Source organism: Gopherus evgoodei, chromosome 1 (genome assembly GCF_007399415.2).
Source record: "Gopherus evgoodei ecotype Sinaloan lineage chromosome 1, rGopEvg1_v1.p, whole genome shotgun sequence".
Classification (NCBI taxonomy): Eukaryota; Metazoa; Chordata; order Testudines; family Testudinidae; genus Gopherus; species Gopherus evgoodei.
Genome location: NC_044322.1, coordinates 270,508,543 through 270,531,476, shown reverse-complemented (window position 1 = coordinate 270,531,476; position 22,934 = coordinate 270,508,543). Strand labels below are relative to the sequence as shown.

Below are 22,934 nucleotides of genomic sequence, written 5' to 3'. Positions count from 1 at the left end.
TGAGCTGGGACAGGGAGTTCCCCTGTGTGCTGTGCCCCCCCTTACTTGCTTCAGGCGGCCCTCCTCGCACTCCCCTGCCCCAGCTCCCTCCGCCTAAATGCCGGCGGTGACTGGGGCAGCTGAAGATCCGGCTGCCATGGTCGCTGCCAAAGAAAATGGTGCCCCCCCAAATCGTAGCGTCCTAGGCGACCACCTAGATCACCTAAATGGTTGCACCGGCCCTGCCAGAACACCCCACCCCTGGTTGCCCCCTTTTTCCTTGTCTCCTGTCAGTGTGCCACAGAGAGGGGAAGTAAAAATTGCTTTCTTGTCTTCAGGGCAGCTCAAAGACTAGCTTCGCCCTCCTCAATGCTCCTTTCATAGAATTCATTATCATCAGTTGGCAGAGAGTGATCCAGCAGTGACATGCTCCGTTTCTCATCCCCCAAGTCCCTGAGCTAATCAGGCTCCCTGACTGTGGGCTGGATAGTAACAAAACTGAAGGGCTGCAGTTGTAGCCAGCAGTGGGTGAGCGGGAGGAGGAGACAGACCACAGCTGAATTATTTTGAGGGGTTTGAATTGAATACTATAGAAGAACGGATGTGTGTGTGAGGGTGTGTGTGTCTACTGAATAGACTGGGAAGGGACCCAGAATTGATGGAAGGGGTGAATAGGAGAGGGGATTTTCGGTGGGAAACAGTTTAGTGTGTGAGGAAGGAAAATGAGGACAAAAGACCAGATTGGGTAGGAAAATAGGGGAAGACCGCAGGAGTGCAATTGGGGGAAATGGTGACTGGACTGCAGGAGGATGGAGAGGAAGAGAGATCAGGTGGGTGGGGGCAGGGCCCATTCAAGCCAGTCTGGGGAGCCTCTGTGAATTCACATGATTAGGTCTTCAGCTGCAAGTCCCAGGATTGAACATGCAGCCCTGCACTGAGTGTGCAGCAATCTTGTCTGCCCTGCCAGCTGGATCCAACCCCACCAGGGCAGGGAGAATAAGAAACATGTCCAGACCTGCGCCGGGGGGGGGGGGGAGGCTGTTTGTAGAGGGTGTTACTGGAAAAACAGACGGAGGCTTCCTGTCAAACAGAGGGAGGCGGGAAGACTGCTTTGGGCCCTAGTTAGGGCTGCAATAATGGGAAGACATTCCTCTTCCCCAGGGACTCCTGCTGGAGGGCTTTCAGTTAGCGCATAGCAATTCTTTCTCCTTACTGCACACGGCACTGGAACATGAGCGCATCACACTAGTACTATAGCCCGGCCTTGGTGGGAAGGAGGCCCCATGGGCTCTTTGTGGCTGCAGGTTTGGCAGCATTTGTCTGAATGGCCACTCAGGAGGAGCAGGAGGGATGAGAGGGAGGGTGGAATCTCACAAAGGAAATGGGAGCAGTGGGGATGGAAGAGGAGAGGGAATATTTGTTAGAGTGCTGCCCAGGGGCAAGGGCACTTGGGCCCCCGTAGTTCAGGTGTGCACTGTTTGCTGACAAGTTGAGAGCATGATGTGGCCCTTTCAAGTTACTGTAGTAAAACATTCTTTATGAGCACTGGGTGGATGTGCTTAGATGCATGCGTGTTTGTTTTGAAAGGCTCCAGATTGTGGGAAATCGCACACGACCCAGCGTCTCACAATTTAAATACTGGGGGCGGGGGAGGGTGGCAGAAACCCCCATGCTATGAACCTTCATGCTTCAGGGCATCACAAACATCTCATCAACTACCCCTCCTCCCCCAATTTAATTTTTCCTCCCTTCCCCATAGCTCCCCCAAGTCCCCCTCCATTCTGTTTGGCCAGCTCACGAGCTGTCTGCTCCTCTGGGGGGATCGTTTCATCGCACACGGTCAGTGGGTCTGCCTGGCAGGAGGGGCAGCTTTGTTGATTTTTTTCCCCTTGTGCCAATGGTCCTGAGCCCAGTTTCCCTCATCTGCCTCTCCTAATACAAAGGCCTCAGTGGAGCTGGCACGCTTGAAAATTTTGCCCTGTCGGATTTAGCTCCTCCAGAAGAGCTGCCAGTTGGAGACACTGATTGACCATTAATTACAGATGGGCTTCAGAAAGAAATCCCTTAATCTCCCCCTCTAGATTGAACCTAAAAGCTGGTATTAAAACAGGCTTCTGTCACCAATCGTGCTTGTCACTGCTCCTTCCCTTCTAAACAGGGGCTGTCTCCTGCTGTTTTCATCCCACTCCACCCCAACAGAAAGGCCAGAAGGGCTGAGACTAAACACAAGGGTCTACCTGTGGAGCTTATTGCTAATGAAGATCTTACAGCATTATTCACAAGGCTAGGAGGCCAGCCCTGACAGGCTGGCTAAATTCCAACCTGTATTATCTGCCAAGCTCCATTATTGCCTTGCAGTTTCAATGGAAAAGTTGTTGTATGTATTATAGTAGCACCTAGAGGCTCTAGCTGAGATCAGGGCCCCATATCAACTGTGCTGTACACTCAGAGAAGGATTGTCCCTGCCTTATAGAATCACTGAAGTGTAGGGCTGGAAGGAACCGTGAGAGACATCAAGTCCAACCCCCTGCACTGAGGCAGGACCAAGGAAACCTAGACCATCCCTGACAGGTGTTTAACTTGTTCGTAAAAATCTCCAAGGCTGGGGATTCCACAACTTCCCTTGGTAACCTGTTCTGGTTTTTGAATGTTATGATTCCTGATGTTAGATTTGTGTCCATTTATTCTTTTGCATAGAGATAGTCCAGTTTGGCCAATGTATATGGCAGAGGGGCATTGCTGGCACATATCACATTGGTAGATGTGCAGGTGAACGAGCCAAAAACCAGTGAGAGAACACTTCAACCTCTCTAATCCCTCAGTGACAGACTTGAACGTGGCAATTTTGCAACAAAAAAACTTCAAAAACAGACTCCAAAGAGAGACTACTGAACTTGAATTAATTTGCAAATTAGATACAATTAACTTAGGTTTAAACAGAGACTGGGAATGGTTGGGTCATTATACTAATTGAATCTATTTCCCCATGTTAAGTTCTCCTCACACCTTCTATGGGTCATCTCGATTATAATTTCAAAAGTGTTTTTTTTTCCTCGTCTCAATTGATTGGCCTCTTATAGTTGGCATGGCTACTTCCACCTTTTCATGTTCTCTGTATGTATAAATATCTTCTGTGTGTTCCATTCTATGCATCCGAAGAAGTGGGCTGTAGCCCATGAAAGCTTATGCTCTAATACATTTGTTAGTCTCTAAGGTGCCACAAGTACTCCTGTTGTTGAAGCAAAATAATCATGTCTATCTCTTGCTTCTAATGTATTTAAGAACCTCTTCTTATTACCTGTTATGTCCCTTACTAGCTGTTACTCATTTTCTGTCTTAGGCTATGAGTCAGCGGAACTTACGTCGCTGTGAATTGATGTTAATTAACCCCCCGTGAGTGACATAAGTTACACTGACATAAGTGCCAGTGTGAACAGCACTATGGCGGCAGGAGAGCTTCTCCTATCAACATAGCTACTGCTGCTTGCAGAGGTGGTTTTATTATGCTGACCAGAGAGCTCTCTCCTATCAGCACAGAATGTCTTCACCATACATGCTGCAACGGCGCAGCTGCATCAGTGCAGCGCTGTATGTGTAGACATGATCTTAGCCTTTCTGATTTTGTCTCCACATACTTGTGCTGTTCTTTTGTACTCCTCTTCAGCAATTTGTCCATGTTTCCACTTTTTGTAGGATTCCTTTTTGATTATCAGGTCATTAAAGAGCTCCTGATGGAGCCATAGTGACCTCTTAACTATTCTTCCTATCTTTCCTTTGCATGGGGATAGTTTGCAGTTGTGCCTTTAATATTATCTCCTTGAGAAACTGCCAGCTCTCCTGAACTCCTTTTCCCTTTAGATTTTCTTCCCATAAGACCTTACCTGACAGTTTTTTGAATTTGTTGAAGTCTGCTTTTTTGAAGTCTGTTGTCCTCATTCTGCTGCCTTGGGGAGCCTTATAATCTGAATAGACAAAATGGATGACAACAGAAGTATCTCTGTTTTGAGTGTGTGTATAACAGAAGCTCAGAGAGATGAAAGCTCAGGTAAAGGTATTTAAGCTCCTAATTCCCGCTGATTTCAATGGACATTAAGAGCCTGAATACCTTTGAGGATAGGACAAGGTGACACAGGGAGTCTGTGTCTGACCCAGAAATTGAACCTAAATCTCAGTGTCCCATCCATAGGTGCCACCTTTCCAATCTACAAAGGGGTGCTCAACCTCTGGCTCTGCCCCAGGCCCCATCCCCACTCCACCCCTTCCCCCAAGTCCCCATCCTGCTCTTCCCACCCCACCCCATTCCACCCCCTCCCCCTGAGCACACTGCATCTTCTTTCCTCTCCCCAGAGCCTCTTGCACACTGCGAAACAGCTGATCACAACATTCAGGAGGCATAGGGAGGGAGGCGGAGGCGCTGATCACTGGGTCTGCTGGTGGGTGGGCAGGAGGCACTGGGGAAGGAGGGAGAGAGGGAGGACTGAAGCCCTGGACCACCCATGGAGTCAGCGCCTACGGTCCCATCCACTGTCTCAATCATGAGACCATCCTTTCTCTCTATTGAGCTATTCCTCATTTTCCTCCTACTTGATACTTGCATAGCATCACTGGGAGGGAGAAGGAGATGCACCTATCTACAGATTTATGTAACACACACACACACACATTTGTACGGATATATGTAAAACATTTCTGGTTCCTTCAGAAGGAAAGGCACTCAGATACTGGCACAAGCCTTTAGTGGTTGGAGATGCACTTCATGATTCAATAGCCTTACAAAAAGACAGGAAACACACTCATCTTAATAGCCTGGTGTTGCAGTGCCTTTTATTATTTTATAATTATTAATTACTATAGTGCCTTGGAACCCCAGCCATGGACCAGAACCCCATTGGTGCTGGGTTCTGTACAAAAACAGAGAGAGGTGTGTAACGATGCGTTCCTTGGTGGGACACAACCAAGAGTATCAGTTCAGAACAAATTGCTTAGAGCAGGGCAGTCACAGCCTGAGGTTGGGGTTCCTTCACTGTTAAGACAAACCAAACCAGCCAAACAGAGAGGACTTCAGTTTTACCCCACTGGCTAACCAGAAGTCATATAAGCAATTCCCTCAGATGCTCCAGTTTCCCAGTATCACCAACAGCACCACTCCTTATGGGGATGAATGGTTATGAAAACCAATACCCTAGTAAAAGAAAAAAGGTTCTCACAGTCCAAAAGACCAAGCCCCAGACCCAGGTCAATATACCTGTTAGATCTTACCCACAAAGCATGCTGCTGCAAATCCTTTAGAATCTAAAATCTAAAGGTTTATCCATAAAAGAAAGAAATATAGATGAGAGTTAAAATTGGTTAAATGGAATTAATTACATACAGTAATGGCAAAGTTCTTGCTTCAAGCTTGTAGCAGTGATGGAATAAACTCCTGGCTTAAGTTAAGTCTCTGAAGTACATCCACAGTTTGGATGGGTCATTCAGTCCTTTGTTTCAGAGCTTCAGTGTAGCAAAGTCCCTCCAGAGGTAAGAAGCGGGATTGAAGACAAAATGGAGAAGATGCAGCTGCCTTTTATAGCCTCTTGCCATGCTGCTTGTGCTTCCTTTGTTTCAAACACAAGCTTCTCAGCACATGGCTTGAAAGTCTTAGAGTTCTTTCCATAGGCATGTCCCTGCATGCCTTGCTGAGTTATATGGCATATCTGCCTTCTCTCAATGGGTCAGTTGTATAGCTGATGGTCCTTAATGGGCTGATGCCAAACTGTCTGGGGTGTCACCCAGAAGCATAGCACAAGTTTGAAATACAGACAGTATAGAGCTAATGCTTATAACTTTAAATACAAAAATGATACATGCATACAGATAACATAATCATAACCAGCAAATCATAAACTTTTCGTAGACATCTTACTTGACCTCCTTTGTACAAGATTTAGTGCCACTATAGAACCTTGGTTGCAACAATGATCTACACAGTAACAGTTCATGTCAATAGCATAACAAGGTGGTCTCTGCCCTCCCCAAGTGATGTTGCATTAATCTGCAATGATGTTCTGGTGAAACAATTCAGTGTTATTCAGCATTGAAACAACGACAATACAGTCCCGTTACAGCACCTTTCATCAAAAGGCCTCCCACTGCTTTCCAAAGGTAGGTGAGATGTTTCATCCCCATTTTACTGATAGGAAAACTGAGGCACCAAGACATGAAGTAACTTGCCCTGGGTGAGTGAGAGTTAGTGGCAGACGCCAAGTCACCTGACTCTCAGGCCCCAGACCTAGAAATTAGATTGTGCTGCTCTCCCCCTGCAGTTAGCCACACCTTTGTATGCAACATGCACTGTCGTGATCAGAGCAAAAAGAGCATTTGAATGCTTGTGGGGATTGCATATGCCCCTTCTTATTGAATGCTTATTCAAGGGGTTTCGGTCTAGGGGATGGTGACTTGGGAACTGAGGTTTGTTCATATGAGCAAAGAAGAGTATTTGTGCATAAACAAGTATTTTCTGTTTAAAAAGTGCCATCCAGTCAGTGGGCAGAAACAATACCATGAAGATTTAGCTGGCTAAGCAGATATCATGAGCAGCCAGTAAAAGTGACCGGTACATCAACAATCCCTGGACTGAAAGCTATTCAGTAAATACCTATGGACACCAAATACACTCACAGAAACCAGGATCACTTTGTAAATAGAAAGGAGGGCCAGATTCAGAGCATAACTTGTTTACAGCGAGTAGATCAGCAAAGCTCTAGCCATGCAATAATTGCAGCATGTGTCTTGTTAGCGTTGTATTCGCCCTTGCCATGGCTGATGAGACACAGCAGGGCATTTCTCCTTTCTCTTCCATTCTCAAAGCTGCTGGGAATGAGGGCTTGTCTACACTTAACAGACTGGCTGCTTTAACTGTACCAGTATAGTTAAAGTGACAAATAAAAGCCTAGTGCAGACAATTCTACCAATATAAGAGCCCTTAGACCAGTCTAGCTCATTCCAGTTCAGGAACCACTCAGATATCTTTATAACAGTAACTGTATTTATACCAGGGGCTCATACTTGCATAACTATCTTAGCAAAATAAATAAACACATCACATCCCTAACAGAGTTATACTGGTAAAACATTTAAGTGCGGAGCAGGCTTGAGAGAAGAATGCTCCACTGGATTCTTTGCTCCTTCCTGTCATGTTTGCTCAGCTCTAACTTTAAAATAATGGGCCAGGTCATAGGCTGTTGTATATCAGCAAAGCTGCACTGGTGCTTTAGTGATCCATACCAGCTGAGGAGCTGGCCTAGTGATTTTAAAGTATAGTCTCAAGTTTGTTTTAAATCAGGTCTCCCCTGACTATAAATATGTTTTTTCCCCTTCCAAAACAAGCATGTTCTTTCTTGTTTATACAAAAATAGTAGAGACACTTGATTAAATTAAAAGGTGACTGCATTAAAACAAAGATTTTATTATTTTTAACATGTGCCTTAGAATTAGCATGTGGCACTCACTGCTACAGGAAACCAAGGAAATTGGTTAATTAAAATTTCAAAAAGATCAGACATCTCTAAGACAAAAAGCAGCATTTGTAGGGTGATCATATTTTCTAGAAGGAAAACAGGATACTGCACCTGGCTGCCTGAGCCCTTCCATCTCCACCCCATGCGGGGCTTACCCGAGGCCACTGACCCAAGCCCTGCATGCCCTGCCCTGTGAGGTGGTTGCTGCACGCTAGAGCCATGCCTCCCCCCTGCACAGGGCTGGCATTGCCCCTCCCCCACACTGATCAAATCAGCCAAAGCAAATAGGACAAATGCCCACTTTTGCCAAAAGAGTCAGGACAAACTGAACAGGGCTTTAAAAAGAGACTGTACTGGCCAAACCAGGACATATGGTCCCCCTGAGCATCTGCAGTAACATTAGCTAGGATCTCATGACAAGGGTTATTAACCCTCTTGCTTCAGGGCATCACACTCTGATCATCAGCTGAAGTCAGGATAAAATTACCTATCAGCATTTGAAAATGAAAAATGTTAAGATGCGGGCATCCTTTCTGTCACAGGGTGCTCTCTCAACTACCCAGTGTGCTCTACGCTGCAGTATAGCCCAGTTCTGTCAGCTCACAGTCAAGCACACCTAGGCTGTTTTCCTTGCACCATGTGCATCTTTTATTCCTCTGTCTTTTTTTTGTTAACCAAACACCTCGACCATGTAAATGACACTTTCCACATAGCCAGCCTCCCTTCCTAGCACAGCTCAGCTTCTGAGCTACCCCTTGCTTCCTGTTCCTTCTACTTACATCCTCCCAATGACATCATTAGCCCAGTAGTTACCACTCAGGTGCTGAAAATCTCCCAACAGAGTGTTTAATTGCTCACAGCTGAGACTGAAGCCAACCTCATGCTGCAGCAATGTCAGCAATCTGAATGCGGCTGCTAGCACTCTGTTACATTTCCCCTACTACATCCCTGGGCTGTAGATAGATGTTCCACCCGCACCTTGCAGCAGCTGCAACCAGTGCACCTCATGCTTCTCAGCTTCCCTTTTCTGCTAAGGATGCACCTTTCATTGCAATGAGTTTTAATACTCAATGAGTGTATAGAATCTTTCATTTGGGGGCATCTTCACTCTGCCTTTCTCCTCCTATTTCTACAGTCTAAGCTCCTTTCATCCTGTCTCTTTATATCCATGTCTCTCTCCCCTTTCTGGCTTTAACCCTTCCCCCCTAACATCTTTCCCCCTCTTCTCTTTTACTCACTCATAGACTCATAGACTCTAGGACTGGAAGGGACCTCGAGAGGTCATCGAGTCCAGTCCCCTGCCCTCATGGCAGGACCAAATACTGTCTAGACCATCCCTGATAGACATTTATCTAACCTACTCTTAAATATCTCCAGAGATGGAGATTCCACAACTTCCCTAGGCAATCTATTCCAGTGTTTAACTACCCTGACAGTTAGGAACTTTTTCCTAATGTCCAACCTAAATCTCCCTTGCTGCAGTTTAAGCCCATTGCTTCTTGTTCTATCATTGGAGGCTAAGATGAACAAGTTTTCTCCCTCCTCCTGATGACACCCTTTTAGATACCTGAAAACTGCTATCATGTCCCCTCTCAGTCTTCTCTTTTCCAGACTAAACAAACCCAATTCCTTCAGTCTTCCTTCATAGGTCATGTTCTCAAGACCTTTAATCATTCTCGTTGCTCTTCTCTGGACCCTCTCTAGTTTCTCCACATCTTTCTTGAAATGCGGTGCCCAGAACTGGACACAATACTCCAGTGGAGGCCTAACCAGCGCAGAGTAAAGTGGAAGAATGACTTCTCGTGTCTTGTTTACAACACACCTGTTAATGCATCCCAGAATCACATTTGCTTTTTTTGCAACAGTATCACACTGTTGACTCATATTAAGCTTGTGGTCCACTATGACCCCTAGATCTCTTTCTGCCATACTCCTTCCTAGACAGTCTCCTCCCATTCTGTATGTGTGAAACTGATTGTTCCTTCCTAAGTGGAGCACTTTGCATTTATCTTTATTGAACTTCATCCTGTTTACCTCAGACCATTTCTCCAATTTGTCCAGATCGTTTTGAATTTTGACCCTGTCCTCCAAAGCAGTTGCAATCCCTCCCAGTTTGGTATCGTCCGCAAACTTAATAAGCGTACTTTCTATGCCAACATCTAAATCGTTGATGAAGATATTGAACAGAGCCGGTCCCAAAACAGACCCCTGCGGAACCCCACTTGTTATACCTTTCCAGCAGGATTGGGAGCCATTAATAACTACTTTCTGAGTACGGTTATCCAGCCAGTTATGCACCCACCTTATAGTAGCCCCATCTAAATTGTACTTTCCTAGTTTATCTATAAGAATATCATGTGAGACCGTATCAAATGCCTTACTAAAGTCTAGGTATATCACATCCACTGCTTCTCCCTTATCCACAAGGCTCGTTATCCTATCAAAGAATGCTATCAGATTAGTTTGACACGATTTGTTCTTTACAAATCCATGCTGGCTATTCCCTATCACCTTACCACCTTCCAAGTGTTTGCAGATGATTTCTTTAATTATCTGCTCCATTATCTTCCCTGGCACAGAAGTTAAACTAACTGGTCTGTAGTTTCCTGGGTTGTTTTTATTTCCCTTTTTATAGATGGGCACTATATTTGCCCCCTTCCAGTCTTCTGGAATCTCCCCCGTCTCCCATGATTTCCCAAAGATAATAGCTAGAGGCTCAGATACCTCCTCTATTAACTCCTTGAGTATTCTAGGATGCATTTCATCAGGCCCTGGTGACTTGCAGGCATCTAACTTTTCTAAGTGATTTTTTACTTGCTCTTTTTTAATTTTATCTTCTAAACCTACTCTCTTCCCATAAGCATTCACTATATTAGACATTCCTTCAGACTTCTCAAAGAAGACCGAAACAAAGAAGTCATTAAGCATCTCTGCCATTTCCAAGTCTCCCGTTACTGTTTCCCCCTCCTCACTGACCAGTGGGCCTACCCTGTCCTTGGTCTTCCTCTTGCTTCTAATGTATTGATAAAAAGTCTTCTTGTTTCCCTTTATTCCCATAGCTAGTTTGAGCTCATTTTGTGCCTTTGCCTTTCTAATCTTGCCTCTGCATTCCTGTGTTATTTGCCTATATTCGTCCTTTGTAATCTGACCTAGTTTCCATTTTTTATATGACGCCTTTTTATTTTGTAGGTCACACAAGATCTCGTGGTTAAGCCAAGGTTGTCTTTTGCCACATTTTCTATCTTTCCTAACCATCGGAATAGCTTGCTTTTGGGCCCTTAAGAGCGTCCCTTTGAAAAACTGCCAACTCTCCTCAGTTGTTTTTTCCCTCAGTCTTGATTCCCATAGGACCTTACCTATCAACTCTCTGAGCTTACCAAAATCCGCCTTCCTGAAATCCATTGTCTCTATTTTGCTGTACTCCCTTCTACCTTTCCTTAGAATTGCAAACTCTATTATTTCATGATCACTTTCACCCAAGCTTCCTTCTACTTTCAAATTCTCAACGAGTTCTTCCCTATTTGTTAAAATTAAGTCTAGAACAGCTTCCCCCCTAGTAGCTTTTTCAACTTTCTGAAATAAAAAGTTGTCTGCAATGCAGTCCAGGAACTTATTGGATAGTCTGTGCCTCGCAGTGTTATTTTCCCAAAATATATCTGGATAGTTGAAGTCCCCCATCACCACCAAATCTTGGGCTTTGGATGATTTTGTTAGTTGTTTGAAAAAAGCCTCATCCACCTCTTCCACCTGATTAGGTGGCCTGTAGTAGACTCCCAGCATGACATCACCTGTGTTTTTTACCCCTTTTAGCCTAACCCAGAGACTCTCAACACTCCCATCTCCTATGTCCATCTCTACCTCAGTCCAAGTGTGTACATTTTTAATATATAAGGCAACACCTCCTCCCTTTTTCCCCTGTCTATCCTTCCTGAGCAAACTATACCCATCCACACCAACATTCCAGTCGTGTGTATTATCCCACCAAGTTTCAGAAATGCCAACAATGTCATAGCTGTATTTATTTATTAGCACTTCCAGTTCTTCCTGCTTATTACCCATACTTCTTGCATTTGTATATAGGCATCTAAGATACTGGTTTGATCTTGCCTCCCAGCTTTGCCCTGACCCTCCTTTCTCTCTGCCATTATAGCCCGTGCTCCCTCCTGTTTCCAACCCATCTCCCAGGTCTTGTTCCCCACTTACCTGTGGGCTTTGCTCACCTGTCCCCATCGAACCTAGTTTAAAGCCCTCCTTACTAGGTTAGCCAGTCTGTGCGCAAATAAGGCCTTTCCCCTCCTCGAAAGGTGAACACCATCTGTGCCTAGCAGTCCTTCCTCGAATAGCATCCCGTGGTCGAGGAAGCCAAAGCCCTCCTGGCGACACCATCTTCGCAGCCAGGCATTCACCTCCACAATGCATCTGTCTCTGCCCGGGCCCCTACCTTCGCAGGAAGAATCGAAGAGAATACCACCTGCGCTCCAAACTCCTTAACCCGTACTCCCAGAGCCCTGTAGTCACTCTTGATCTGCTCAGTGTCACACCTCACAGTATCATTTGTGCCTACATGGATGAGTAGCATGGGGTAGTAGTCAGAAGGCCGGATAATCTTCGACAATGCCTCTGTAACATCTCGGATACGGGCCCCTGGCAGGCAGCTTACCTCCCGGGATGAACGGTCAGGGCGACAGATGGGTGTCTCCGTCCCCCTCAGCAGAGAGTCTCCAACTACCACTACCCTACGTTTCTTATTATCAGTGGTGGCAGCAGACCTCCCAGCCTTAGGGGTATGAGGCTTTGCCTCCTTAACTGTTGGGGGTGATTCCTTCTCTCCTGTATCAAGAAGAGCATAACGGTTATCTATTACCACAGCAGGAGGGTTCGCAGCAGGGGTGGAGCACTGCCTGCTGCCAGAAGTAACCAGCTGGCTGTGTCCACCCTGAGCCATCTCCTCCTCCACTGGTGTGTCAGATACACCCTGAGCCATCTCCTCCTCCACTGGTGTGTCAGTAGTCCTGTGATCTGGGACAGCTACGTCAGCTGTCTCCACATGGATACTGTCCAGGAATTGCTCATGGATACGGATGTTCCTCAGCCTAGCCCCCTCCTCCTATAGCTCTCCCACCTGCTGCCTGAGAGATTCCACCAGTAGGCACCTTTCACATTGGATGCCACCCCCAGCCTGGATATCAGTAAGTGGAAATTGCAAATTACAGTCTTTGCAAGCCCACACCAGAATCTGGATAAAAGCATCCATGCTTTGGTGCTCTGTCTGACTACAGGCGCAGGTGGAGGAGACAGAAGCAGTGCTGGCACAGGTGTTGCGGGTCCTCCTCACCGTTGTAAGCCTCCCTCTGTCAAACTCTCTCAAATTCCCGTCTGCAGCTCCCGGTCCGCTCTGCTCTGCTTTAAACAGAAAGGTTTAGGATGGGGCTTAGTTTATAGGTTCAGAGGACAAATGGGTCACGGATGAGACCGACAAGGGACCCCCACTCCCTTCCTACTCCCCTTCCAAACTCCCTTGCGAAACTCCCTGTTAGCAGCTCCTGTTCGCTAAGCTCCCTGGTCACTTGTGCGCAGCTTTATACAGCCCTGGCCTGAGTGAATGCCCCGCCCACTGGTTAAGGCTCAGCCAATTACCAGAGGCTTCTAGTTTTCAAACCTTCCTTGGTAGCTCCGCCTCCAACTGCCAGCTACAGCACACGGTCCTTCAAACAAACAAACCAAACAGACTGACAAACACAAGCTCAGCACACAGCAAGTAACCCCCAAACACACACACTGCAGACAGTCACTTACCCCACAGATGCTGTATGTGCTCCTCCTTCACCTGGAGAACTCCCTTGCGAAACTCCCTGTTAGCAGCTCCTGTTCGCTCACCAGACTTTCCCTTTTCCATCCTGCTTCCCTGCTCCTCCACTCTGCGGTTGTGCGTATTGCTCTCTCCCTTGTTTTGTCTACTTCTCCATGGTTCCATTCTCCCAATCCTTTCTCCTGCCAGTCTCTTCACTTGACAACTTCATTTCTCTACCCTTCCCCTTGGAATCACAACAACTTCATCTCTTCTATGATAATGGAGGGCTGCAGTTTTTGCTTGTTCCATCCCATGAGTGCATCTCCCAGGAGGCATTCTTCTAGGGAGTATGGATTTCCAGAAGCAGAGAGTGTGCCAAAAACCTTGGATAACTATGACTAACTCTCTGCAAATATATCTGAAGGGTGTGAATCCTAAGGTATGATTCAGAGATTCAGTATGGCAGGGCCAAAGGAGATCTGGTAGTAATGGAACAGAACAAATGGGATTATAAAGAATAGCAGGAAATAGCTCTTGATAGTGAGAGTTCATCCTGCATTTTGGTAAACCAGGGCCTGGGTTAGGATCTGTGAATACATCCTTGACTCACCACGGGCAAACAGAATCCCTGCTTGATGGCTCTCATGGGCATAAACCTTCATGCATCAGAGCATAAGCCAGTTGCTGACTGCTAAGGTTAGAAAGGAACTTTTCATATGGACTGCCATATGAAATGGGATTTGGGAAGGAATTTTTCACAGGTCAGATTGACAAAGTCCCTGGGCAAAGAGGGAGTTTCACCTTCCTCTATAGCATGGGACATGGGCCACTTGCAGGTTTAAATTAGAGTAAATGGTGGATTCTCTGTAACTTGACGTCTTTAAACCATGATTTGAGGACTTCAGTAATTCAGACAGAGTTTAGATGTCTGTTACAGGAGTGGGTGGGTGAAGTTCTGTGGCCTGCAATATGCAGGAGGTCAGACTAGATGATCACAATGGCCCTTCTGGCCTTAAAATCCATGAGTCCATAATTGTCCACTGTAGGAGTTCTTGCCTCTGGAGCATATGGTCCTGGCTGCTGTCTGAGAAGTGGTATTGGCCTAGACAGACATCTGTTTTGAACTGGTCTGGCAGTTCCTATGGGTATAGTACAGGGATCTCAAACTCAAATCACCATGAGGGCCTCATGAGGACTAGTACATTGGCCCAAGGGCCGCATCACTGAAAACTTTTCATACAATGATACAAAAGTATAGTCAAAAATTAAAAAAAAATGAAGAGTAATAGAGTCTGCTATTAAAAGTCAATGTATTTACTTTCTAAAAACTGTAATGCGTAAAGTCAGTGCTAATTTTGACAGTCATTTCATTTTTGGCCACTTAGCTGGCAGCGTTTTGCATCAACCAGAGCAACAATACACCTCTACCCCAATATAATGCGACCCGATGTAACACGAATTCGGATATAACACGGTAAAGCAGCGCTCGGGGGGGCAGGGCTGCGCACTCTGGTGGATCAAAGCAAGTTCAGTATAATGCGGTTTCACCTATAACGCGGTAAGATTTTTTGGCTCCTGAGGACAGAGGTAGAGGAATATTAGGTTTGATATCCTGAGACTAAACCAACCTCAGTGTTGCTTGCAAATGGTACCACATTCCATACAAAAAACTACACTAAGAGAATGTTAAGATGGCACAGTTAAGCACACATGCCAGAATCAGGGTTGCACACACAACTTTTTCTCTGCCCCTTTGAGACTATGTGTTATAATGTAATCTTTTATTACAGGGTCACATCCTGTTTCTCATATAATATATACCTTTTTTTCTACACCCTTAAATTGTAGCATCTTATAGTGATTTTTCTACTGACTTTTATTGCGTTGTCACAGTTGCCCAATATATGCTTACTAGCAAAGGACTTGCCACTTAGCCACTCAAGTTTATGGTAAGTAAGAGTGAGGGTAGGCAAATGTGTGTTGTGATGGGAAGCTGTGTTGATTTGTGCCTGGGTTGTGTTATGCTGGGAGATTTTGGTTGATTTGTGTTGGCAACAAATAAGGGGTGTGTGCTGAGGTGAGAGGCTATCTGTATTTGGACTTGCTGGTTGTGTTGTGTTGGTGGTTGTGCTAATATGTGAGGCGACAGCTAGGCACAGGGGTGTGGCAGTCAGGCCAAGTAATCTACCATCTATGAAGTCTCCTTCATACAACCAATGAAACTGTAGCATGAAAATTAGCTATTGAGTAAGGGTGGTGATTGGTTGAGCTATCTCTGATATCACAATGGTCTAGTACTCTTGGCACAGCACAGATACACACCTTTCTGTAGTTGTGCACCAATTGTCAAGTCAAAATAGCTGAGAACTTCAAAACTGGTTGGTAGCAGACTGCAAACCCCCCACTTCTTCCCACCCCTTCCCCGCCCCCATTCCAACCCCTTCCCCAAAGTTCCTGCCCCAACTCCACTCCTCCCTGCCCCTATTCCAACCCCTTCCCCAAATCCCCACCCCGGCCCTGCATCTTCTCGTCCTCCTCCCCTGAGCGCACCGCGTCCCCACTCCTCCCTGCTCCCTCCTGGAAAGTCTTAAGCAGGCCAGAAGCACTGGGAGATAGGCGAAGGAGTGGGAATGCAGCAGGCTAGGGTGGGAAGGGAAGGGGACCTTGGCTGCCGATGGGTGCAGAGCACCCACAAATTTTTCCCTGTGGGTGCTCCAGCCCGGGAGCACCCACAGAGTCGGAGCCTATGGTGGGCAACAGGAAATAACTCCACGGGCCGTGTGTTTGAGACCCCTGGTATAGTACAATGCAAGAAGCAATCATAGTGATAGAGTGGGTTGCTTACAGTAGCTGGAAAGAATTTACTTGTTCTGTAGGGAACAATTCTGCACTAGCCAAGTTCGATACTCTGTTTCCATCTCTTTTGATTCTATGAACACTGACTCTGTGTCATGCTGGCCCTGGGGAGGATTTATGCCTCCTCATTCTGCTTATAACCAATAAAACAAGCCTGGGCACTTACTGATTGTGGTACTAGAAAATGTAGACTTTGATATTTCATGTCCACTGTTAGAGCTGTTTTCACCACCTCTGCCAACTGGAAGAATATTTCCTGCTGTTATTGAGTGGCACTTAAAATCAGTTTCATTTGGTTTCCATCCATCTCTTCTCTCTGCTTTAGTTCTTCATTTGTATACCGGAATAGTGATGATATCAGCCTGTCAAGGAGGGGAAGTGTGTGTGTTCATGGCCCATAACAGGCTTGGTTATTAACAGTAACTGCTACAAGAAACGCTATCAAGGAGAAAGAAACCATGGGTACTGAGCATGTTGTTTAGATCCTCTGTAAAGTGATGGTTGTTTTTTATTTCTTATACAGAAAAAACATCTCACTCCTTCTCTGGGTGGCTTAAGTCTTAAGCACAAGAGCAAAGTGCCTCCTTCTGCCGGTTTGATGGCTACCAATCTCTGAATAGGCTCTTTTGATGAAAAAAATCACTTGGATAAATTGCCTGAAAGCTTTGTACCTACTGCTTCTATTGTGCTTGCAGAGAGGGAGAATGGAAATAGGCAGTACGGGGACTGGAAAAGTGTGTGTAGCTTTGCATAAGTCAAACACTACAGTGCAAAGCACTTTAAAGTCATACTTAATGTAAAGGACACTTATGAGGGGAACATTAACACAGGGTTATTACTCTCAAGATAGCAGCAGATTTCCTTGTACTTCCGAATAAAAACTTGTCACTCTGATATTCTCTGTTAAGTTGCCCTGACATCTTTCCTCCAAGGAAGAGAGCTCTGCTCACTATGCTTTCTCTTTCACAGGGGTTAGAGAAAATACTTATTAATGTAGGTCTTGTCTGTACTTCCCCGACCTCTGGCTAATACAGGTCTATTCTCTGTAGTATATTCTCCAGTGCTCGGTTCAATCCATTTTTAAATGAGTCAAGTCACTAGGGCAGGATCCACAAAGTTACTTAAGTGCCTGTGTCTGGGATATTGATGCCTAAGTCACAGTTTTACTCTCTGCTATGTCCACAAAATCCTGCCAAACACCGTAGGCACCTAAACTCACTCTGCACCTTCATTTGCAGGGTAAAAGTTCCCTAGGCACTTAAGTTTCTGCCTCTGGATATGTGCACTGCTGCCTCACACTAGCTGTCTGGGTGCCTATGTCCTCCCTAGGCCCCAGAGCGATTCACATACTGAGGGAAGACAGGCATTCAGCCACCTAAGTTGCACAGGGCTCAATCCAGTAGGTGTGCTGCTTACCAGATCCAGTCCCATTCAAGATGAGGAGTAAGTGCTGCCCACTTAATAGTTTAGCCCAGTGATTAGAGCACTCACCTGGGATATGGAAGACCCAAGTTCAATTCCCCCTGTCTGCCAGAGAAGGAGATGAGAGACCTTGTTCAAATCCTGTCTCTCATCATAGAGTGCCTCTAACCATGAGGCTAGGGGACATTCTGATGCAGGGTTCCCTCAGTCTCTCCTGTTGAAGTCATTCAGCTCTGGATAAATAGTGAAAGAGAGATTGGAGCAAGGGGGATTGGACCCTGGGTCTCCAACCAGGGGCCCTGATCACCAGACTACAGAGCCATTCTCTCTCTCTCTGGTCCAGTGACTATTTAAATATTTATCCCCAGTGGAACAGTCAATGGGCCAGAGATAGAGAATGGCTCTGTAGTCCAATGGTTAGCCCACCCACCTGGGAAGTAGGAGACCCAGGGGCAGCCAGTCTTCCTGCTCCAGTCATTATTAGTTGTTCCACTGTGAATAAGTTTTGACAGGAGAGGCTGAGGGAGCCTCATATTGGCCTACCCCATGGCTCAGTGGTCAGAGTTAGGATTTGAATGGGGGGGCTCCCTTCTCCTCCACTGTCAAAGAGGGGGAAATTGAACCTGGGTCTCCCACATCCCAAGCAAGTGGGCTAACCACTGGGCTAAAGTTTTAGGCTGGATAGTGCTACCTCCTCCTCCAGACATACTGTGTGGCACAAGGCAGGCACCTAACTCATTGCCACAAGAAATGCCTTAGGCCTTGGCTACACTGGCGCTTTACAGCACTGCAACTTTCTCTCTCAGGGGTGTGAAAAAAACACCCCACTGAGCACTGCAAGATACAGCGCTGTAAAGCGCCAGTGTAAACAGTGCCACAGCGCTGGGAGCATGGCTCCCAGCACTGCAAGCTAATCCCCATGAGGAGGTGGAGTACGTGCAGCGCTGGGAGAGCTCTCTCGCTGCGCTGGTGCTGCGACCACACTCAGGCCTTGGCTACACTGGAGAGTTGCAGTGCTGGTGGTGGCTTTACAGCGCTGCAGCTTACTCACCGTCCACACTTGCAAGGCACATCCAGCGCCGTATCTCCCTGGATACAGCTCTGGCTGTACTCCTCCTCTGCCTGGGGAATAACGACTGCAGCGCTGGTGATGCAGCGCTGCTCCGCCAGTGTGGCCACGAAAAGCGCTGTTATTGGCCTCCAGAGGTATTCGGAGGTATCCCAGAATGCCTGCTCAGCCACTCTGCTCATCAGTTCAAACTCTACTGCCCTGGCCTCAGGTGACCCACCCTTTAAATGCCCCCGGAATTTTAAAAATCCCCTTCCTGTTTGCTCAGCCAGGTGTGGAGTGCAGTCAGTGAATCTTTCCAGGTGACCATGCCTCCACGTGGCAAACGAGCCCCAGCATGGAGCAATGGCGAGTTGCTGGACCTCATCAGTGTTTTGGGGTAGGAAGCTGTGCAGTCCCAGCTGCGCTCCAGCCATAGGAATTACGATACCTATGGGCAGATATCAAGGGCCATGCTGGAAAGGAGCCATGACCGGGACACAGTGCAGTGCAGGATTAAAGTGAAGGAGCTCCAGAATGCCTATTGCAAAGCCCGTGAGGGAAACTGCCGCTATGGTTCTGCCCCCATGACCTGCCGTTTTTACAAAGAGCTGGACGTGATACTCGGGGGTGAACCCACCGCCAATCCAAGAACCACGATGAACACTTCAGAGCGGGGCGGGAGGTGGAGGCGGAGGAGGAGGTGGGGGAGGAGGAAACCGAGAGTGAGGGTACTGGGGTGGGGGGAGACAACCCGGAGTCCCAGGAGGCATGCAGCCAGGAGCTCTTCCCAAGCCAGGAGGAAGGCAGCCAGTCGCAGCAGCCGGTACTTGGTGAAGGACAAACAGAGGAGCGGGTTCTCGGTAAGCGACTTTTATTTTCAGGATGGAAATGTTTCGGGAGAGGAGGGAGGGTTAGGGCTGCATGCATGCCTAGATGTGGAATAGCCCATTGATGTGGTCTATCACGTCGCGGTAATCAGCCTCGGTAATCTCTTCAAAAGTTTCAGCCAGAGCGTGGGCAATGCGCTTGCTCAAGTTTATAGGGAGAGCCACTGTGGTCCTTGTCCCAGTCAGGCTAACGCGTCCGCACCACTGTGCCATGAGGGGTGAGGGCACCATTGCTGCACACAGGCAAGCTGCACAGGGGCCAGGGCGGAATCCGCATTGCTGTAGAAGACCCTCCCGTGCTTCCCAGGGGACCTGCAGCAGCGAGATATCTTCCAGGATCAACTCCAGTGGAAAATGTTGGGAGAGTGTTCACTGTAGGTGCTCCCTGCAGCAGTTTGCTTTCCTTAACACACACAAACCCCAGCACAGCCCTGAAGCAATCATTCCCCCTTCCCAGGTGACCCGCAGCAGCAAGATAGCTTGCAGGATTAACTCCTGTGGAAATGTTGGGAGAATGTTCACTGTAGGTGCCCCCTGCAGCAGTTTGCTTTCCCCAATGCACAGAACCCCCTGCACAGCCCTGAAGCAATCAGTCCCCCTTACTCACCATTTCGGGGCTCCTGTGGGTTATGTGTGCTCTCTTTGGTATGGGAAAATTATGCTAAAGTGAAGACTGTAAATTCCTTCACTGTCTGGGAATAACTATCTGAGATATAAACAATGCTGCCTCTGTTAACTGTTGCCTTTTTTCCCTTTCCACAAGTGACCTTGAGTTCTCAGCTGCCCGTGTTATCAACAGCTCAAAGACTGCAAAATCTGCAGAAGAAGCCGCGAAAAAGCAAAGACGCCCTGCTGCAAACAGTTATGGATCACTCTGCCAGAGAGAATAAAAAACTGCAGGACTGGAGGGAAAGGGAAAGCAGGATCCACCAGAGAAACGCAGTGGCCAGGAAGAAAAGCACAAGGCAGCTGATAAGTATCCTGGTGTGCCAAACAGACTCTATCCAGGCGGTCGTAGCCATGCAGGCAGAGCACTACCGCACTGCCCCTACCCCATCTCAAAGCTTTTTCCCTTGTGCCCCAAACCCCCTTCCCCAGCATCCAGGTTCTTACCACCACCAGCTACCTCCAGCACCTGTACGTTCACCAACCAGCCCTGAGAACTACGGCCCTTACCCTCTGCACTCAACCCCCATCACCATGCAGTATAGGCATCCTGAAGTGCAGCAGTCATTGCACAGCACTCCAGACAGGACATATTCAAACCTGTGACTGTACAGTTCCCCACCCCACCCCCCTGCCCTTTTAGGTTCCCAAAATGTTGTGTGTCTGTCAATAAAGTTATTATCTTTGCAATAAACGAATTCTTGGCTTTGAAAACAGTCTTTATTAATGCAGAAAGTCAAAGATACCTTAGCCCAGGAAAGACTAACAGGCACTGCAAATCAGCTTAGGAAACACAGATTCCTACTACCATTGTAACCACTGCACTTCACTCCCGTGTAAGGCACCAAACATTACTGTTGGTTTTCAGCCTCAAATTCCTCCCTCAAGGCATCCCTGATCCTTGAAGCCCTGTGCTGGGCCTCTCTAGTAGCCCTGCTCTCTGGCTGTGCAAATTCAGCCTCCAGGCCGTTGAAACTCGGAGGTCCATCCCTGACTGAATGTTTCACCCTTCCCTTCACAAATATTATGGAGGGTACAGCACTCGGATATAACCACAGGGATGCTCCTTTCCCCCAAGTCTAGCTTCCCATACAGAGATCACCAGCGCCCTTTTAAACGGCCAAAAGCACACTCCACAGTCATTCAGCATCGGCTCAGCCTGTAGTTGAACTGGTCCTTGCTCCTGTCAAGCTTCCCTGTATACCGTTTCATAAGCCAAGGCATTAAGGGGTAAGCGGGATCTCCAAGGATCAGAATGGGCATTTTGACGTCCCCTACTGTGATCATCCGGTCTGGGAAAAAAGTTCTGGCCTGCAGTTTCCTGAAGAGGCCAGTGTTCCAAAAGATGCCTGCATCATGCACCTTTCCGGGCCAGCCTGTGTTAATGTCAATGAAACGCCCATGGTGATCCACAAGCGCCTGGAGAAACATAGAGAAATACTCCTTCTGATTAACATACTCGGATGCTAGGTGGGGTGGTGCCAGAATAGGAATATGCGTCCTATCTATCGCCCCTCCACAGTTAGGGAAACCCATTTGTGCAAAGCCATCCACAATGTCCTGCATGTTCCTCAGAGTCACGGTTCTTCTTAGCAGGATGCAATTAATGGCCCTGGAAACTTGCATCAAAACGACTCCAACGATTGACTTTCCCATGCCAAACTGGTTCCTGACTGATCGGTAGCTGTCTGGAGTTGCCAGCTTCCAGATTGCAATAGCCACCCGCTTCTCCACCGTCATGGCAGCTCTCAATCGTATGTCCTTGCACCGCAGGGTGGGGGCGAGCTCCTCACACAGTCCCATGAAAGTGGCTTTTCTCATCCGAAAGTGCTGCAGCCACTGCTTGTCATCCCAGACTTCCATGACGATGTGATCCCACCACTCAGTGCTTGTTTCCTGAGCCCAAAAGCGGCGTTCCACGGTGCTGAGCATTTCTGTGAAAGCCACAAGCAATGTCGTGTCGTACGCGTCAGACAACTCGCAATCATCATCGGACTCCTCATCACTTTGGAGCTTAAGGAATAGCTCAACTGTTAAACGTGATGTGCTGGCGACACTCATCAGCAAAGTCCTCAGCAGTTCGGGTTCCATTTCCCACAGAAATAGCGCTGCACAGAAACCGTTGGGAGAGTCACAATGGTGCCAAACATGGACGGAAAAACAGGGAGTGCTGGGATGCAAAGCGATGCATCACGGGGCGTTGGGACAGGAAGCAGATGACCCGCACCCTTCCATCCCCTTCCCACAACACACGGCGCCAAAATGGGATGAGGTGCTCTGTGGGATAGCTGCCCATAATGCACCACTCCCAACAGAGCTGCAAATGCTGCAAATGTGGCCACACTGCAGCGCTGGTAGCTGTCAGTGTGGCCACGCTCCAGCGCTTTCCCTACACAGCTGTACGAAGACAGCTGTAACTCCCAGCACTGCAGATCTCCAAGTGTAGCCAAGGCCTCACACTTCAAAGCGCTGCCGCGGCAGCACTCCTGCGGCAGTGCTTTGAAGTTTCGAGTGTAGCCAAGCCCTTAGATGCCTGAGCTGCCTGACTCCAGGCAGTGTCCCCGCATTTGTGGATAGTAAGCAGAGACAGGCACCTCCTGAGCACACACCCTTCTCCTCAGCATCCCCCATTGGCTAGCTTAGGTGGCTCCCTACCTAGCATGTTGGCTTTTATGGGTCATGAACGAAGGTGCCTATATCTCCTTATTCATTGTATAGGAGTTTAGACCTCTAACTCAGGCTTTCTGTGTCAGCTGAAATCAGGAAGAACAAGCACTCTTGCAGGC

General features: G+C 47.4%; 1 protein-coding gene across 2 annotated transcripts in view; it reads left to right on the top strand.

The window, feature by feature from the left end:
• Positions 1–16,959, top strand: part of CBX6 (chromobox 6) — a 65,004-nt gene extending 48,045 nt beyond the window's left edge. The window contains exon 6 of one of the 2 annotated variants that reach the window (XM_030546508.1): positions 16,646–16,959. In XM_030546508.1, coding sequence (XP_030402368.1) covers positions 16,646–16,679 — 34 coding nt within the window. In that variant the 3' untranslated portion in view covers positions 16,680–16,959. The remainder of the gene's footprint in view (positions 1–16,645) is intronic. The other variant, XM_030546493.1, reaches the window with a different exon arrangement.
• The last annotated feature ends 5,975 nt before the right edge of the window (positions 16,960–22,934 follow it).